General features: G+C 39.7%; 1 protein-coding gene across 9 annotated transcripts in view; it reads left to right on the top strand.

The window, feature by feature from the left end:
* LOC139156879 (dystonin-like) overlaps nucleotides 1-19,776 on the top strand; it is a 400,586-nt gene that overhangs the window by 94,086 nt on the left and 286,724 nt on the right. For 8 of the 9 annotated variants that reach the window (XM_070733016.1, XM_070733011.1, XM_070733010.1 and 5 more), the window contains 2 exons: nucleotides 986-1,063; nucleotides 2,672-2,764. In XM_070733016.1, the coding sequence (XP_070589117.1) occupies nucleotides 986-1,063; nucleotides 2,672-2,764 (171 nt within the window). Of the gene's footprint in view, nucleotides 1-985; nucleotides 1,064-2,671; nucleotides 2,765-15,553; nucleotides 15,627-19,776 lie in introns of those variants that run through there. The other variant, XM_070733014.1, reaches the window with a different exon arrangement.

Genomic DNA, 19,776 nt, shown 5'->3' with positions numbered 1-19,776 from the left:
GTGGGTTATCCTAAGAACAGCTTTTTTAAAAGAAAAGAAAATACGCTCCAGAAACACTTTCACTCCAGAAGCAAAATTCAAGTGATCCTTGACTGACAAGCACAATTGAGCCCAAAATTTATGTTGTTAAGTGAGACATTTGTTAACTGAACTTTGCCCTATTTTATGACTTTTCTTTCCATAGCTGTTAAATAAATCATTGCAGTTGTTAAGTTAGTTACACAATTGTTAAGTGAATCTGGCTCCCCATATTGACTTTGCTTGACAGAAGGTCGCAAAAGGTGTTCACATGACCTTGAGACACAGCAACAGTCATAAGTATGAACCAGTTGCCAAGCATCTGACTTTTGATTATGTGATCATGGGGATGCTGTAATGGTTTTAAGTGTGAAAAATTCACTTTTTCAGTGATGTAACTTTAAATAGTCACTAAACAAAGTATTATAAATCAAGGACTAACTAGGCTTTCAACATGTTTCACACCATATTCCCAAAAATACTGATTAAGCTTAAATGAACCTTTAAATTTTTTTAATGGGTTTGATGAGGTAAGTTGGATCATAATTTCTGCTTAAACTGCTTATAGATACTGTAAAAATGAAATACTTTTAAGTCCCATTAATTTCAGTTGGCAAGAATTGGAACACTTTTAATATGTCATTGAAATTAATGAAACAGAAGCCTGTATCATGTTAGACTATGCTGGTAGTTGCAGTGTTACTGCCTTAGTTATATTTATTTTATCCATTAATGAATCATGTGGAAAGAAAGAAGCCACAGGAGGGAAAGGACATTTGTAAAATTTAAACATGACTTGCTTTTCTCCGGATCCATTACATTTCATGCAAATCTCTTTATTTGGTTGATGATAATTTTCCTTTCCTGTGATATTTATGGAACATTTAAATATTATAGAAATATAACGTCTGAAAATACTTGTGGTACTTTATAGAAATTATTATATCTTCCTATTTTCTGATTTTAGCCCAGAGAGAAAGGACGGATGAGATTTCACAGACTACAGAATGTTCAAATTGCACTTGATTATTTGAAAAGGCGACAGGTAAGATATCCCGGTTAAGAAACAAAATTGGGAACATTAATTTCTGGAACAGTATTTTCTCAATCTTTATGTTAAAATATTTATTACCTATACTATTGGCAATGTTAATCTTATTTGGCTGTCCTTGGGAATTCTAAGGTAATTCTAGTTATTCATCTCTTTTTCCTTGGCAAAGTACTGAATCATAGATCATCTTGATCTGGGTTCGTTTTTTTGTTTCAGAATAGGAAAAAATCAATATTAGTAACGTTTCTAATTCTGTAGCTCAGAAGTAAAAGGAAATAAAATACTGTATATCAGAGTATATGAATTCTGTTTTAAATTTAACTCTCATTTAAATAAATAAACAAAAAAATTAAAAAATGTTGGCAAACTCAGTGTCAAGGCATAATTGTGAATTGAACGCTGCATCCATAATGTTAGAAAGAGATAACAGAGAAATCATTTAATGCAGTGGTTCTCAACTTTCCTTCACCATAACTCCCATCTTTAAATACTTGCTGTGGACCATGGCCACAGACACCCCCCCAAGACCTACCTCGAGATTTAAATCATAACATTTATTTAAGCTTTTGTGGACCCCCTAGGATGACATTGTACCCCCCCAGGGGTCCGTGGATCTCAAGTTGAGAAGCACCATTTTAAAGTGTTTATTTCATCTTTTATGTTCTCTACATGAACCTTATAATCTATATGCTAGACCAGACCTGGGCAAGGGGCGGCCCGGGGGCCGTATCCAGCCCGCCTGCTGTTTGTGACCGGCCCGCCCGCTATCTGTGACTGGTCCATGGAGGTCGGGGTCCACTGCAGTGGGAGGATGAAAGAGGTCACCGCGTATGCCGGGACTCCTCCGGTTCCTGCTTTCCTAATGAATCATGAAGAAAGCAGGAACCGGAGGAGTCCCGGCAGACCCGGTGACCTCTTTCATCCTCCCACTGGAGCAGACCCCGACCCCTGCCGAGAGCGCCCGAGCACAGAAACCACGCAAACACTCCAGCGTAATGACTGTAGTGCACCGTAAAGCAAACAATTAGGGGTCTGTAGAGTGGGTCTGGGTGTTTAGGTCAGGCCAGGGTCTGGGTCTCTACAGTATTGGGTAGAACTGAGTTAATTATATTAGTCCAGCCCTCTAAAAGCGTCCCAATTTCTCATGCAGCCCGATGGCAAAATTAATTGCCCACCCCTGTGAAACAGCTGTTTGACCCCCAAAGGGGTCCCGACCCTCAGGGGTCCCGGCCCTCTTGTTTTAACTTGTTCTCCTGCAATTGAAGCTATCCCTGTCCAAGAATAGAAGCATCATCTATCCTGTTAGAAGAATTCTGTTTTTTTCTAGACACTTCCTCATGGAGAAAGAGGAACAGGATAAACTAGCCGCTCCGAGTCTTCGGAGAGGGGCAGCATACAAGTGTAATTAATAATAATAATAATGATGATGATGATGATGATGTTATTATTATTGTTGTTGTTGTTGTTATTATTGTTGTTGTTGTTATTATTATCCAGGTTAATCTTTCTTTCACTGCAATCATATACAAGAGAAAGAATTCACATTGTCAACTCCATTTGTTTTAATTCCTCTGCATATTTCTCCCCTTCCACCCACAACAGGTGAAACTGGTGAACATTCGAAATGATGACATAACAGATGGGAATCCTAAATTGACACTGGGATTAATTTGGACCATAATCTTGCACTTTCAGGTAAGGTGCCCTGTCCCTTCTTGCTGCAACCTTCAATTTATAACTCTTTCTGATGAACCATGGCTATGTTTTCCAAATGTGAATATATTGGAATTCTCACGGGCCTTCCAATAGAAATGGTTGCCTCTTTTGAAAGCAAGTGCTTTTGTTCCTTTTCCTTTGCAAGATGGGTCTGATTATTTATTTTGGAGCTCAGGAAGGAAGTAGATAGGCACGCGGCAGAATGTAATAAGTAATTCATTTATTATAGCATAATTATAACTAACATAATTTCCACGATTTCAAACATAAAATGAACACTATGTCAGAATAACAGAATTGGAAGGAATCTTGGAGGTCTTCTGTTTCAACCCCCTGCCTAAGCAGGAGACCCTATGTACAATTGAATTGAGGGCTGCATCAGGGTTGTGTTTCACCTCGAGCCGAGGTGGGCCCAGGTTGGGTGTGACCAGCTCACCATCACTCATGTCGGGGGCATCTATAGGGTCCCAAGCGCTCTGCTAGAGAAAACTGGCTCAATGGTTCAGTTTTGGGCTGCAACAGCCTCCTGCAACCCTCTGCCAGCCATGCGGCCCTTCCCAGCTCCATTTTTTGCTGGCAGAGGTATCATGGGCCAATACTTCACTGTTTCCAGGGAGGCCCTGTGGGCTGAATCCAGCCCCCGGGCCTTGAGTTTCACACCACTGACCTTGTCTGTCTGTCTGTCTGTCTGTCTGTCTGTCTGTCTGTCTGTCTGTCTGTCTGTCTGTCTGTCTGTCTGTCTGTCTGTCTGTCTATCTATCTATCTATCTATCTATCTATCTATCTATCTATCTATTAGATTTGTATGCCGCCCCTCTCCGTAGACTTGGGGCAGCTCACAACAACAATAGAAAACAGTTCATAACAAATCTAATAATTTTAACGATTAAAAAAGAAAACATTAAAATCCCCGTTATTAAAACATACATACACACAGACATACCATACTTAAATTGTATAGGCCCGGGGGAGATGATTCAGTTCACCTATACCATTTTGGATAAATGATAGTCCAATTTCTTCTTAAAACTTCCAATGGTGGAGTACCCTGACCGTCCAAAGTCAAATCATTCCACTGATTAATTTTTCTCACTGACAGAAAATTTCTCCTAAATTCTAGGTTGTATGTCTTGATAATTTTCCATCTCATTACTTCTTGTTATGCCCTCAGGTGCTTTGGAGAATAGATTGACCCCCCCCCTTCTCTGTAACAGCCCCTCAAATATTGAAAGATTGATATCATGTCATCCCTAGTCCTTCTCTTCGTTAGAAGAGACATACCCCATCATTTCCTTTTTATAAATGTTAATTTTGTCAAGATTGCACTAGGTGGCAGTAGTATTGCTGTACCAAATGAATTTACAGAAGTAAGTAATACATTTTTGTGATCATATATATACATATATAAATAAAGGGAATGCTTAAACAACAGAATATAACTCCAGGTAAATCAAAGTTCTGTGAAACCAAACTATCCACTTAGGAAGCAACACTGACTGACAATCAACTTCACCTGCTGTTGTGCACATTCAACTTTGTACAGAACAAAGTATTCAATGAGAATATTTCATTCATTCAGATCTAGGATGTGTTATTTTAGTGTTCCCTTTATTTTTTTGAGCAGTGTATACACACACACACACACACACACACACAGAGGCCAAAAACACCCTCCCAGAACCTCTGCAGGAGCCAAAAATCAGCTGGGGCTGAGCTACGGCAACGGCTCATGTACTGGCAGATATGACTCTGCGTGCCACAAGTGGCACATGTGCCATCACTGTTCTAGGATGTGAAAAGCTACTATTCTCCCTGGAAGATGTCATGTTAAAGTGAATCGTAATTTTTAAAAAGCCTTTCATAGGGTATATTAAAAAAAAATATTTCCCCACTGTCCCATCTCCTTTTATGTAGGTCTGCTATACCTCCTGGATATCTATATAATATTTGGATTCCCCCCCCCCCAAGATAAAATTCAAGGGAACTTGAATTTGATAATTTAGGAGTATTAGGGATTGCAAAAAGGCAAACAGATGTTCAAACTGTATAAAAACCAGCTGTAGTTTGATTTCAATTAAGGGAAGACATATCTCAAGGAAAGTTTGAGTTGACTATGTCCACTTGTGCCTGTATTTTCTCCCTCTCCACTTTCGTTATATATTGTCCTCATTGTGTGCAGCTATTATTGATATAATAATATGGATCAGATTGATCTGTTACCTTATCTTTTGTCCCAAATTTTTAAAGACAAAGGCCTTTGAATTTTTACTTAATCACTAGTATTGCAAAGTTCTCCTAGACCTATGATGGTGAACCTTTTTTTCCTTGAGTGCTGAAAGCAAGTATGTGCACGCTATTGCACGCACATGTGTACTAACTTCTATAATTCAGTGCCCTCCACATGCCCCATCCCCATGCATGCGCGTCCTTGCTCCCCCATTTCCCAACTTCCGGTGTGCCCAGTTGGCCCATTTTTCACCATCTACAGGCTCCAGAGACTTTTTTGGAGCTCGGGGAGGGTGAAAATGGCCTGTTTCACCCCTCAGAGGCCTTCTGGAGGCCAAAAACACCCTCCCAGAGCCTCTGTGTGAGCTGAAAATCAGCTGGCCACCACATGCCTGCTGGAGCTGAACTGGGCAACAGCTTACGTGCTGGCAGATATGCTTCACGTGCCACTTGTGACACAGGTTTGCCATCATAGTCTTAGACATTCTGTTGTTGTTAGTTTTGAAGTTGAGTCCGACCCATTGTGACCCCCTGGACAATATTCCTCCAGGCCTTCCTGTCCTCTACCATCCTCTGGAGTCCATTTTTTTATTATTATTATTAGATTTGTAATGTATTATATTACTGCTATGCTGTGAGCCGCCCCGAGTCTTCGGAGAGAGGCGGCATACAAATCTAATAAACTATAAACTAAACTATAAATTGATGCCTACTGCTTCAGAGACTCCATCCAGCCACCTCATTGTCTGTTGTCCCATTCTTCTTTTGCCCTCAATCTTTCCCAGCATTTGGCTCATCTCCAGTGAGTTCTTCCTTCTCATTTGGTGGCCAAATTATTTGAGTTTCATCTCCAGGATCTGGCCTTCTAAAGAGCAGTCAGAGTTGATCTCCTCTAGGACTGACTGGTTTGATCGCCTTGCAGTCCAAGGGTCTCGCAGGAGTCTTCTGCAGCACCATAGTTCAAAGGCCTTAATTCTTTGGCATTCAGCTTTTCTTATGACCTAGACATCGTAGTGCATGATAAAATATTCTTTTGCATTAATGGAGTTTCTACTGCAAAACTTTTTCATGAATATATGGTGTAAATTGTTTCAGGTGGAACTGCCTCTTGTTAAATTATCCGTGTAGTACTTGTTCTTGCAGCTGGTTGTTGCTTGGTTGATTAGATCCAGGTGCAGCCATTGTCTGCAATGAAAACATTTGCTATTTCTATGCCCCTCTTATTTGCCTACTTGAATTTCTTTGAGACTAAAATGGGGAAAGGTATTGGGATATCTTATTACAGTTTCCCATAATTTCCAAGGCATAGCCAATCCTCATTTAGTGCCCATAATTGTGATTAGCAACTTGGTTGATAAAAGAAGCAGTTGCTAAGTGAAACTGCGTTTGTAATTGTACAGCAGCCTTCCTTGGCTTTACATACAAGGATTAGTTCTAAAGTTACTTTCCATCTACCTCATAAGTGCAAATGGTTGCTAAACTAGGCAGTGACTAGAGAATAACTGTCTCCATGTGAGTACATACTCAGGGACTTTATAAATGATTTAGTTTTGAGTATATTGAAATAAAGTGCTGGTTAGAAAATATATGAATGGCTGTCTGCTTTATTATCTATGCCTGGTTGGTTTTCTCTTATACTGATAGAAATCTGTCCTTGTGATAAATACTTTCCATTCACTTTATCTTCTGTCTTCTGTCTTTGTGTACTCTTTGTGTACACTGAGAGCATATGCACCAAAGCCAATTCTTTGTGTGTCCAATCACACTTGGCCAATACAGAGTTCTGTCCTGTCCTGTTCTGTCCTGTTCTGTTCTATTCTGTCCTGTCCTATCCTATCCCTCCCACCCCATTCCATTCTATTTTCCTCAACTTCCTCAACTACTACTACGTCGTCTTCTTCTTCTTCTTCTTCTTCTTCTTCTTCTTCTTCTTCTTATTATTATTATTATTATTATTATTATTATTATTAATTAGATTTGTATGCCGCCCCTCTCCAAAGACTTGGGGCGGCTCACAACAGTAATAAAAAACAAAATAGTAATGGAACAAATCTAATATTAAAAAACATATAAAACCCTATCATTATTTTAAAAACCAAACAGCACATTCATACCAAACATAAAACAAAGTATAAAAAAGCCTGGGGGAAAGGTGTCTCAACTCCCTCATGCCTGGCGGTATAAGTGAGTCTTGAGTAGTTTTCTAATTTATTATCTGTGTTATTATCGCTTTTATATATAATAAATAAACTTATTATCCTTCATGTCAGAAATATAGGAACTAGAAAGGGGAAATGCTTTCATTGCATCTCCCAAATATGGGAATAACTGCTTATTGAATTTCACCTCAAAGGACTAGTCTGCCTTTATCTAGGCCAGGACAGAATTGGTTCATTGAACTCTTAGCAACTGCATCTAGATCCACAATTTAAAAATGTGTCTCTTCTTTTTTAGTTCCTTCTCATTTTTCAGCTTTCTAATGCGTATATGAGAGGCAATTGCTTACAGAGGCAAAATGTTTGCTTACAAGCTTAGAACAAATAATAGAGTCAAGTAGTAGGATTCAAACTTTACCTGCTGGTGTTAATTCAGCTAATATTGGCAATTAGCCTGGCATTGGAGAAGAGGTTTTTGAAAGGCCAACTTTAGTGTTGGAATTTTGTCATTTGAAAGAACAGCTTATGCATAACCTTCAAAATTCTATATTTTGGTTTCTCTTTATATGGTCTCTTACCACAAATTATCTCAAATATTTGCTTTATTGTAGTAGACTTCAACTTATAAATGTAACAGGGACTGTCCATTATTTCCACAAGTCATAACAGTAATTAAGTGAGGTGCCCAAGTGATTGTCTCACTTAACAACCCCAATCCCTGCTTTCTGTGTTGCAGTAGTTAATCAGAGTATGGGGTACCCCAGGTTGAGGGAAGCCCTGGGAGGCTTCGCACTGCACTTAGCCCAGTCCTGTAGTGCAGCACCTCCCTAGCTTACACATGGCCTGCTCTGAGCCTCCTGAACACTCCCCCATCCCCTAAATGAAGCACCCTGTACTCCACTTTCCACCTTACTGTTTTTCATACTGCTGGGTCTCCCCATCCCTCATCACTTGTCTTTTGGGTAGATCTTCGGTCTGGCTACTTCACACCACCTTTCCAGACAGTGAAGGCTGCAAGGTACTCACTTCCAGAATGGCACCATGCAGCATCTTCTATAGGGCAGCTGTGCTCTCTGGAGCTCTGTAGATTGCATTGGAGAAGGAAAACTGGCCCTTTGCCTCCTTGGGGGCCACATGGTAGCAACCCGAAAATGGCTGCCATTTTGAAGCAGCCGCAACAGCTCCAAAATGGTTTCTGCATCCCCAAAATGGCTGCCATTTTGAAGCAGCCGCAATTCATTGCAACAGCTCCAAAATGGTTTCTGCATCCGTATATGGGGTACATGGCTTCCACTATATAGAGAGGCTGAGAGATGGAGCTCCGGAAAAGCTGTTCAGGAAGAAGGGACAGCAGATCTGTCCCTCAACCTCCCTATACAGTAGTGGTCGCATGGTGCTATGTTGCAAGTGGGCAATATTTCTCAGGGGCCTGAATTAGGTAGGAAGGCCATGTATCAAGGCAGCTGCTTCCTCAAAGATCTGCCAAAGAGAAAACTACATTTAAAAGAATAACAGAGTTGGAAGGGACCTTGGAGGTCTTCTGGTCCAATCTCCTGCTCAAGCAAGAACCCTATACCATTTCAGACAAATAGCTGACCAGTCTCTTCTTAAAAGCTTCCAATGATGGAGCACCCAATAATTTTGATGTGAATTCTTTTACATATTAACATAACATAATAACATACTAATGAGCCGGAGTGGTGCAGGCCACTGAAGCTTGACTGTAGATTTGAAGGTCAGCGGTTCAAATCTCATCACCTGCTCAAGATTGACTTAGCCTTCCATCCTTGTGAGGTGGGTAAAATGAGGACCCGGATTGTGGGGGCAATATGCTGGCTCTGTTAAAAAGTGCTATTGCTAACATGTTGTAAGCCACCCTGAGTCTAAGGAGAAGGGCGGCATAAAAATTGAATGAATGAATGAATGAATAAATAAATAAATAAATAAATATTAAAAGTAATTAAATTACATTATTTATTTGATTCATATTCCCCCTTTTGATCCTGAGCTCAGGGTAATATACAAAGCACTCCCTTCTTCCACCCCGATTTTCTCCCAGTAACAACAAAATCGCGACATAGGTTGGGCTGAGAGAGAGAGAGAGAGAGAGAGAGAGACAGGGTGGTTTCCCTTGGCTCAGTTTGCATAAACCTGGATTTCCCCAGTGCAAGTCCCAAACCTTAACAATTACAAATGATTGCTCTTAATTTATATGTTTAATATTCTCCTTACTTCACAATAAAAATTGCTAATTGGAAGCATTTTTGGAGGTCCCGAAATCTGAGGTGTCAATATTTCTCTATCTGATTGAGCACATTAAAAATTACGTCCATTAGAGGAGTCTTGTGGCTCTATTGTCACTGACAGATCACTTCTGGATGAGTTTAATTCTGATTCCTGGCAAGGATAAACCTGCGCAATAGAGGAGAAATGTTAAATTGCTTGATGTAATTGCTCAATTGCTTGATCCTGATGATCCTGCTTGGGCAATTTCTTACAATTTTTGTTAGTAATATTGCCTGATTTTTTTAGGCTATTAATAGGATTAATCCTAGGCACCCTATTCTTTTTGGGAAGGGAGGTCAGGTCCTTTAGTTTATGAAGGAGTTGAATGGGAGTATCAACTGTAACCAAGTGGAATAATTTTTGAGACTATTAATTGTGAACGGAATAATGATAACCCAGTTAAACTTCTTGCCAGTCAAAAAGGCTTAGATATTTTCCTCTGTTCCATCCACACACAATTGGGCAGCATTGTGTTTCTCTGATGTGCATCATCTTTGGCCTTCTGTACTGCAGCATTTTCTTTAGTAGACTGTTGAGGGAGAGAACTGGAATAGTTGAGCAAACCCTGAAAAAGAATTGACCTTTTTTTTGTGACACAGTACTGTCTAAATTCAGTTTTTGGAGTTGATGCATGCCATAAGGATCTAACTTTGGTAGCTGCTCATTCAGCTATAATGAATTCTTTTGGGAATGCAGACATCAAAGATGTGAGCAGGAAGAGGATGTGTAGAAAGTTTAGAATCATAAACGAGCCGGGGTGGTGCAGCAGGTAGAGTGCTGTACTGCAGGCCACTGAAGCTGACTTGTAGATCTGAAGGTCAGCGGTTCAAATCTCATCACCGGCTCAAGGTTGACTCAGCCTTCCATCCTTCCGAGGTGGGTAAAATGAGGACCCGGACTGTGGGGGCAATAGCCTAGCTCTGTTAAAAAAAAGTGCTATTGCTAACATGTTGTAAGCCGCCCTGAGTCTAAGGAGAAGGGCGGCATAAAAATTGAATAAATAAATAAATAAAGAGGGCATGTAGATAGTTGACGTTCATATTTTTGGTTGGTTGAATCATCCAAAAGATGGCTATAGTTCCTAACCAAGGGAAATTATCAGTGCCTCCTTGAAAGAGAGGGTTTTCTCTCCATACCATAAAAGACAAAAAAAATTGTACATTTATAAACCATCTCATATTTACTGTGTTTCCCCGAAAATAAGACCTCCCCGAAAATAAGATATCCTCCTGAAAATAAGACCTCCCCCTGAAAATAAACCCTTCCCCCAAAATAAGCCCACCCAAAATACCATTTCCACTGGTTAAGGTTAGGGAGACAGAGCTGGAAATTAGATAAGATGGCAAGAGAAGTCTTGTCTTGCTCCACGTGGACCAAAATAATAAGAACTCCCTTAAAACATAGTCAAGTGCTTATTTCGAGGTTCAAAAAAATATGACAGGATCTTATTTTCGGGAAAACACGGTAGTTAGACTGCTAACTATACAAGGTGCAGGGACTACATAGTGCCTGTACTAAAAGATTTGCATCAGTTGGCTATTGGGCCCAATATAAGGTGGTACTGTTGACCTTTTAAGCACTAAGTAGCTTAGATTCTGACCTTTCTACGAGTTTGTGTCTCCTGCATTGAAGCTGTACAGTTATTAAGGTCAACAGGAAAGGCCTGTTGGAACTTATACTTTAAGTTTCATCTTTCTGGCATTCCTTTGAGAGATGTCCTTAATCCCTACTCTCTCAGCTGTTTTGCCAGGATTTGAATTGTTAGTATGATTTCAGCAATAATTTTATTGATGTTCTAACATGAACATATTGCTGTTCATTTTTTAATATTAAAATTTGTTTTAAATTTAGCTAGCCACCTTGAGCAACTCGCCAGAGCCAAAACTAAGCTATGCGTGCAAAAGGCATATCATTAAAAAACACAGTACATAAATCGGCACAAACTTTATCTTTTAAGTAAGTAGCGAAATGTTTTTAATCGAGAAAAAAATCCATCACCAAATGTTGACAGTTTGAGAAATCCTAGTATAGATTATAAATCAGGAATTTATATTGACCTTTTGAGTCTTCCTGTTGATGTTAATTTTTGTTGTTCTTGAAAGATGAATAGTGGAAGTGAGAGCACTGAACGTGATATGTGTTCAATTAATCTGGAACAAAGAACAATAGGATATATTGTACATGTGTACATAATAGTACTTATTGTAAACTTGGGAATGGCAGCTTTGTCTGACTAAAAAGCAATGGAGGATCCTGCCAGTTTAGCTGCAAAATACAGAAACCAAACCTTTTTTATTTTTTTCCCTCAAGGAAAATAGATTTGATGTGCCAAGAAAGTCTTAGTCCTGTTGACTTTATCATGGAACGGTAGTTCCATTTATATTTTAAACAAGAAGAGGTAAAGAGACTATAAATATAACCGTCAACTCCATCCTGTTTGCTGTTTCAGTTCCTGAGTTCCTAAGCTTCTGTTACAGATCAGAAGAGCACGTTCCTGGGCAAACCATTTTGTCTGTCTATAAAATATTTTCTTCCTTGTTTGCTTCACTTCCTCCTCCCAAGTCATTAGAATGAGATGCTAAATTAACTGGAAGCAATGACCTCTTCCTCACCTCCTGAGAATGACATATTATTCCTTGTTTGCAGAGTAAAATCTTATGATTAATCTGTATTTTTTAAAGGTTCCACTTATATTATGAATTTTTTTGACGTTATGATTCTTTTTTGAAATTCATATTATTTTTTAGAATGTTGAAGAAATAGAAACGTTTAAGAAGAAAAAAAATCTTTACATTTCATTCATTTTTTAATTCGCTCAAGTGGGATTTCTTCTCTTAATTTTCTATACACATGTACACACAGTTTTTTTAAGGTAACTTACAATCTACCTTAGTATATGCTATTCAGTTTAGTCTTTAGTGTTGTATATTAAATGAAGTAATGACATATACCAATATGTAGCAGTAACACCTTATATTTATATAACTCATTTTTTAATATATTATATTTTTATATTAGTTTGATTTTAGGCCACCCTTCTCCAAGGACTCAGGGCAGCTTACAACATAAATATATATACAGAGAACATTTGGAACATTTACTGCATTTGGAACAGTCAGTGATACACACACTCGTGTGCACGTATACATGTGTTGGAATTGCCAGAATGGGATTTAAAATTGCTCTAAGACAGGGGTGTCAAACTCAAGGCCCATGGGCTGGATGCAGCCCGCGGGGTGCTTAAATTTGCCCACGGGGCCGGCCTGGAATTAGCAAAGGACCAACCCTTGGTGTCTCTGGCAACCAAAATAAGGCGCACATTCATACTTTTACTTACTTCTGCTTTATCATACACATTTATCCCATGATGGTGCAGTGGTTAGTATGCAGTACTGCAGACTATTTCTGCTGACTGCAATTTGGTAGTTCGAATCTCACCACACTTAGGTTGTTTCAGCTTCCAATCATTCCTAGATCTGTAAAATGAGGACCCAGATTGTTGGTGGCAATATGCTGACTCTGTAAACCACTTAGAGAGGACTTAGAAAGCACTGTGAGTGCTAATGCTATTGCTATTCTGTTGAATTCAACTTCTTTTTATGTTGCTCTGGACATACCGCAAAAAATGCTCATGTTATTCTATGCAAATTAAGATTTCTAATCTCGATAATATCTTGCTGGATAAATGTAACATAATGTTAAGGCACCAAACTAAAAAGTATGAGATTGTGAATTCAAGTCTCACCTTAACCATGAAAGCTAGCTTGGTGACTTTATGTTTGGTCAATCTCTCTCAGCCTAACTTATCTCACAGGATTATTGTTGTCAGGAAAATAGGAGGGGAAAAGTGTGTTGGATATAGTATGTTCATCTCCTTGACTTATTTGTAAAAATAATAGATGGGATCAGTGTTCCCTCTAATTTTTTTTTGGGTGGGCGGAAAAGTATAGTGTCTGAGCGGCAGTCCCTTTGGGACTGGGCGGCACAGAAATAATAAATAAATAAATAAGCAAGCAAGCAAACAAACAAACAAATAAAAAACCCACCCTGTTTTGCCTCAGAGAATTTCAAAATAAAATACTGTACTGTGTGTCTATAACAGTGAGCTCATAATAGGGCAACTTTATCAATATCAAAATGCCACTTAAATAGTTGAGCTAGTTTCAAACTAGATTTTGATTTTCTTTCTCTCTTCCTTACTCCCATTCTTTTTCTTTCTCTTTTCCTCCCTCTCTTTTTTCTATCTGTTTCTCTCTCTTCCTCTCTTCCTCTCTCTCTCTTCCCTCTCACTCTTTCCCTCTCGGGTTCTGGGCAGGTTTGGAAAACTCTGAGTTGATGATGATTTTTAAGTGAGCGATTGCTCACTGCTCAGCTTAGAGGGAACTATGGATGGGATACAAATAAGTAAAGTACTGCTACCCAATCCATCAACAAGGAGGCATGTTCATTGTTCTGAAACATATTCAGGATACAACTAATTTTCTAAATACAGTGGTACCTCGGTTCTCGAACGCTTTGGTTCTCGTACATTTCGGATACCAAACAAAATTTTCGGCAAAAATTTGCTTCGGTATCTGAACAAAAATTTGGATACCGAACAGCCACAGAAAATTTTGTTTATTATCCGAAAGATCTGAGGGGACAGGGTAAGACGGAATGGGAGTCGGAATCCGACACTCCCATCCTGGCTGCCCACTTAACAGCCTCCCAGTCTCTAGACTAAGCGCTCCAAGCTGTAGGAAGGGTGGGGGCGGCTGCAATACCAGCAGCTTCGGGGGGGCTCCTTTCCTCAGTGGTTCATCTTGTTACCTGTAGACAGCTGCACCAACTTTCTCCCTCCTGGCGGGGGCTTTCCATCGAGCAGCAGCAGCGCCGGGAACGTCACATGAGGAAGGGAAGCCGCTAGAGCAGCGGCAAGTGCTGAGATGGCTCTGGCATCTTCCTTTCATCTCGTTTCACATTATTTCACATTAATGACCAGATTTTATAAGTTGTCTTTTGAATCAAGTCTTTTATATATGGTGACATTTGCTCTTGAACTCAAATGCTGAATTAAGAGCTTAAGAGCTTCAAACTAGTTTTGACTTTTTGTTTCAGTTGGTAGTGAGGTAAAGTTCAAATCTACACTGGGCCTTTTATTGCTGATATATATTATGTCATTTCTGCAGAATGCTGTTGGCATTCCAGTTTAGTGCTGAGGCTGTGATGTTTGCTTAAGAGGATTGGTGGCTAGAAATAAGCCTTGGTGTCTAATCAGACACAGGCCCGGCCTGGGAACAGAGCCACAATATTTATTGCGTATGCATTTCTCATAAGCAAGATGGCTACATCCTGAGGACGGGGGTTGCAGGCTAAAAGTTAACCGGGCTATTAGCAGAAAGGCTGTATCTCTATCTGGAAACATTTATATTCATGTCAGCCTAACTGAAAAGGCAACATCTGTGTCGCTGTGAGACATTCTGAACCAAATGGGGAATCTCTGTGGATGTGTCAGGACTGACAAAGAAGAAAAGAGTTTGGATCCTGCCAGAGCTCCTCTACGTCCTCCAAAACTGTCTCCTGGAAGAAAGTTCTTAGCGAGACGTTCTCAAAGGAAAGGGGAAGAAAAGCCCCTTGAAAACAGTAAGGAAAAAAGTGGAAAAGAAGAAGAAAGCAAAAGAAAGAATTCTTCTACACAGGGAGAAAACTATTCCCAGGAAGTGTCATTGGATAAATCCGTTACACAGAAGTTTCTGACAGAAAGAATTGACCGGTTTGTGAGTAGAAATGTTGCAGCTGATCTTCCTAAAACGGAGACCATCAATGATTCATGCACCAGGGATGATGCTTATAAAAGAACTGAAGTGAAAGGAAGAACGCTGCTGGAAGAAATAGGGGTAAATCCAGAAAAGAAGGAGGGGGAATATTTGTCAGATGGGATCCCAAGACAGTTAAACAGGGAAATGCTTCATTTGAAAAAAGAGCCCAAGTCAAACAAACACTCTGGAGGTGATGCATCAAACAAAGATCATTTTAAAACTGTGAGGGATGCCTCAGAATGGAAAAATAAATATAATTTGCATCTATTGGAAGGTCATGCTCAGAAATGTTCCCAGCAAGTATATCCTTATTCTGAAGCTTTGCCTTTTTCAGTGGAAAATGCAGCTTCCACCGTTTTACACAACGGGAGCAAGGTAAATATGCTACAGAATTAAACCAGTATAAAAGTGATAGGCAAAAATAGAAAGACTTGAGGGTTTAATTTGGGTTCGCAAAACTTTGGTTGGTTCTTGCATGCTGAAAATGCCATCAAATTTAAAAAATCCTAATTGTGGTGTTTTGCTGAGATTTGTAATAATGGTTCCAATGATTTTTTAAATATATACCGGTATTTTGAAAAATAATGACATAAATAATTTTGAGTAGGCCCCTCTTAAAAACAGTTGCCTCTGTTATACCTTGAATACCTTTCAACTGAATTGTGTGCAATTTATTGGATGTATTGTTTTACGTGAGGGAATGCAGTGCAAAAGTTGTGTATCCCAAATGTGTATAAGCTCTGAGGAGATTTAGGGTATGGTATCCCATTAAGCTTCATCTCTAATTCATTCATCATATTTTGGAACCACCCCTCTTCCTTAGAGAGAATGAGAGTAGAGTAGCAGGCAGGGCTTTGTTGTCATATGTAACCTATATGTGAAAGGAAGATTAGATTAGATTAGATTAGATTTATTGGATTTATATGCCGCCCCTCTCCGCAAACTCTGGGCGGCTCACAACAATAATAAAAAACAGTACATAATAACAAATCCAATACCCACCAATCTAATTACAATTTAAAATTAAATAGATTCATAAAACAGTCCCAAAATATATAAAAACAGGCACACAGTCAGTCAATCAGATGGCAGAACAACATGGGCAAGGGGGTAATGCTTTAGTTCCCCCATGCCTGACGACAGAGGTGGGTCTTAAGGAGCTTACAAAAGGCAGGAAGGGTGGGGGCAATCCTAATCTCAGGGGGGAGCTGGTTCCAGAGGGTCGGGGCCCCCACAGAGAAGGCTCTTCCCCTGGGTCCCGCCAGACGGCATTGTTTAGTCGACGGGACCCGAAGAAGGCCGACTCTGTGGGACCTAACCGGTTGCTGGGATTCGTGTGGCAGGAGGCGGTCCCGAAGATATTCTGGTCCGGTGCCATGAAGGGCTTTATAGGTCATAACCAACCCAATAACACATTTTTAAATGAGATAATTTTCCCCCCTTAAATTTGCCAACAATATGTTAATGGCTAAGTTTTTTCCTCCCTGTCAAACTTCCATTTATTTGTTTGTTTGTTTAGTTACTTACTTAGTTAGTTAGTTAGTCCAATACACAATAAGGGTTTTAGTGGGTATATATAGTAAAATACATGATGGAAGGCTATAGAGGAGATACTCATAGTAAAATATATCTAAGAAAGAATAGAAAAGAAGATAAAGTAATAGAACATATCAATGAAAGAATAGAAGAAGAGATATAGGAATAGAAGAAAGATATAGGAGATATAGGAGAGCAATAGGACAGGGGACGGAAGGCATTCTAGTGCACTTGTACTCGTCCCTTACTGACCTCTTAGGAATCTGGATAGGTCAACTGTAGATAATCTAAGGGTAAAGTGTTGGGGGTTTGGGGATGAGTCCCACGCTTCGACAACTCGGTTACTGAAGTCATATTTTTTACAGTCAAGTTTGGAGCGGTTAATATTACGTTTAAATCTGTTGTGTGCTCTTGTGTTGTTGTGGTTGAAGCTGAAGTAGTCGCCGACAGGCAGGACATTGCAGCATATGATCTTGTGGGAAATACTTAGATCTTGTTTAAGGCGTTTTAGTTCTAAAGTTTCTAGGCCCAGGATTGAAAGTTTTCTTCCTTTGGGGTGAACACGATACCCTTCATTTTTGCTTCATATGTGCTCATTCAGTTACTCTTGTATTGTTAGCTTTTATGCACAGTACACTGAAATGAATTCCTTCATGCAGTAGCTACACATATCTAATTCCATAATGAGAAATATCCTGTTCTTGTATGGAGTGAACAACAACAGCAACACAAAACCTCCTCACTTCTTGTTTCAAGCGCCCCCCCCCTTCTCTCTCTTATTTTCTACAACTTTGGGCCTTGGCCTTTGTAAATGGCTATTCCTTCTGTACTTTGCTCCAAAGATCTGAGCTGAATCATTTCCATGTGATTTAACCCTCACCCAAGTGATATCTGAAACGGGGTCCTATCTTGGGTTCAGGGCAGCAGTGAATTAGTGCATTGTTTTATGATGGGAGTGATCAAAGGGCAAAAATTTATGAACTTGTTTAAATTACCCTTCGCATACCTTTGAGTTGCAAAATGCATCCTGAATGTTTGTCCCTTGTCAGCCGCACCCATTAGTAACATGTATAGCATTTTCCTGGGGCGAGAGAAAATTGCTTTTTTTTAAAAAAAAAAATCCTTTTGCTTCAGAATAAGTCAGGGGGGATTATAGAATTAGAACCATGGAATGTAAAGATTGAAAGGAATCTTGGGGACAGAAAGTCCAACCCCCCTGCCAAGTGCACACTTACACACTTACACTTTCCACACTTACAGCATATCCCCAAGGATGGCTTACCGGTTTCTGCTGAAAATTAGAATCCATCATCTCCCATAGTAAACTGCTGCTTTGTTGAATAGCTGTTGCCATTAGGAAGTGCTTTTCTATGTTTCATAGGTTTCTGTTTGACACTGTATGAACTATTATTGCTGTCCCCAAGGTTATAATTTAATCATGTGCCTCACAGATTTCCATGGTGAGGGGGACCCCAAACCCAACATTTTTCAAGTAGCTTATCGGAATCATGCTTGTCAAAAGGAAAAATGGCTCTTTTTCAAATCCCTCTCAAAGGCCTAGCTCCTAACAAGTAAGCCAGGAGAAAGATTATGTTAAAGAACCAGAAAGAATGATATCAGTGAGGATCACTTATGCAAACGAATTATTTTTAAAAAACTTTTGTTGCTGTTGTGGCTTTTGATGAGTTGAGAGAAGGAAGAGAATTCAAGCATACCAGCAGAAAGCGGGGCTTTATTTTAATTTTCTATCCAATCCAACCAATTGTTTGCATACTTAATTCCTCCTCTCCCGCAGGTCTCTGAGATTAGGGAGGGTGGGAAACCAAAGTTCCTCCCCCAGCTTCCCCTCTCTCATCCCTAATTTGGAGCATCGTTTTGGATAGAGAGCAAAGATGGGCAAAGATGGATAGAGAGCAAAGATGGTCTCAAAATGGGTGAACAGTGCAGTCAGGCGGTAGGGAAAGCAAGTAGGATGCTTGGCTGCATAGCTAGAGGTATAACAAGCAGGAAGAGGGAGATTGTGATCCCGCTATATAGAGCGCTGGTGAGACCACATTTGGAATACTGTGTTCAGTTCTGGAGACCTCACCTACAAAAAGATATTGATAAAATTAAACGGGTCCAAAGACGGGCTACAAGAATGGTGGAAGGTCTTAAACATAAAACGTATCAGGAAAGACTTAATGAACTCAATCTGTATAGTCTGGAGGACAAAAGGAAAAGGGGGGACATGATCGAAACATTTAAATATGTCAAAGGGTTAAATAAGGTCCAGGAGGGAAGTGTTTTTAATAGGAAAGTGAACACAAGAACAAAGGGACACAATCTGAAGTTAGTAGGGGGAAAGATCAAAAGCAACATGAGAAAATATTATTTTACTGAAAGAGTAGTAGATCCTTGGAACAAACTTCCAAGAGACGTGGTTGGTAAATCCACAGTAACTGAATTTAAACATGCCTGGGATAAACATATATCCATCCTAAGATAAAAATACAGGAAATAGTATAAGGGCAGACTAGATAGACCATGAGGTCTTTTTCTGCCGTCAGTCTTCTATGTTTCTATGTTTCTAAGATGTAAGAATTCTGAAAGAAGAGTATTGCTTCTCCCTGCCTGTCCCCTCCCGTGAAGCAAAATGATCTCATGGGATCCTCGTACAATTTCCATTTGCTGTCAGTCCTTAATGGTGGAGGACCTGGTTTTAATTGCATGAAATTCTGATGAAGGTCCTGCATTGTATGAAAGGAGATGAAAGATGAGCTCTGTGCATTGAAGACTGTTGTAGAGGATAAGGGAGAAGAGTAGCTTAGAGACATTTGGAAGCGCAATCCACTTCCTGAGCCTGGGCTTGGAACCTCAGTAGATCTTTTAGCAATTGAAATTTCAATTCAAATTCCTTCCTCGTAGTTTTGTTTGTGTTGCTGATGCATGCCATTTGCATGAGTCAGCACGGATGTAATTCACAGTCTTGAGGATTCTGCTTCTTCCA

The sequence above is a fragment of the Erythrolamprus reginae genome, chromosome 1 (genome assembly GCF_031021105.1).
Source record: "Erythrolamprus reginae isolate rEryReg1 chromosome 1, rEryReg1.hap1, whole genome shotgun sequence".
Lineage (NCBI taxonomy): Eukaryota > Metazoa > Chordata > Lepidosauria > Squamata > Dipsadidae > Erythrolamprus > Erythrolamprus reginae.
This window is presented reverse-complemented; position numbering and strand designations above follow the sequence as displayed.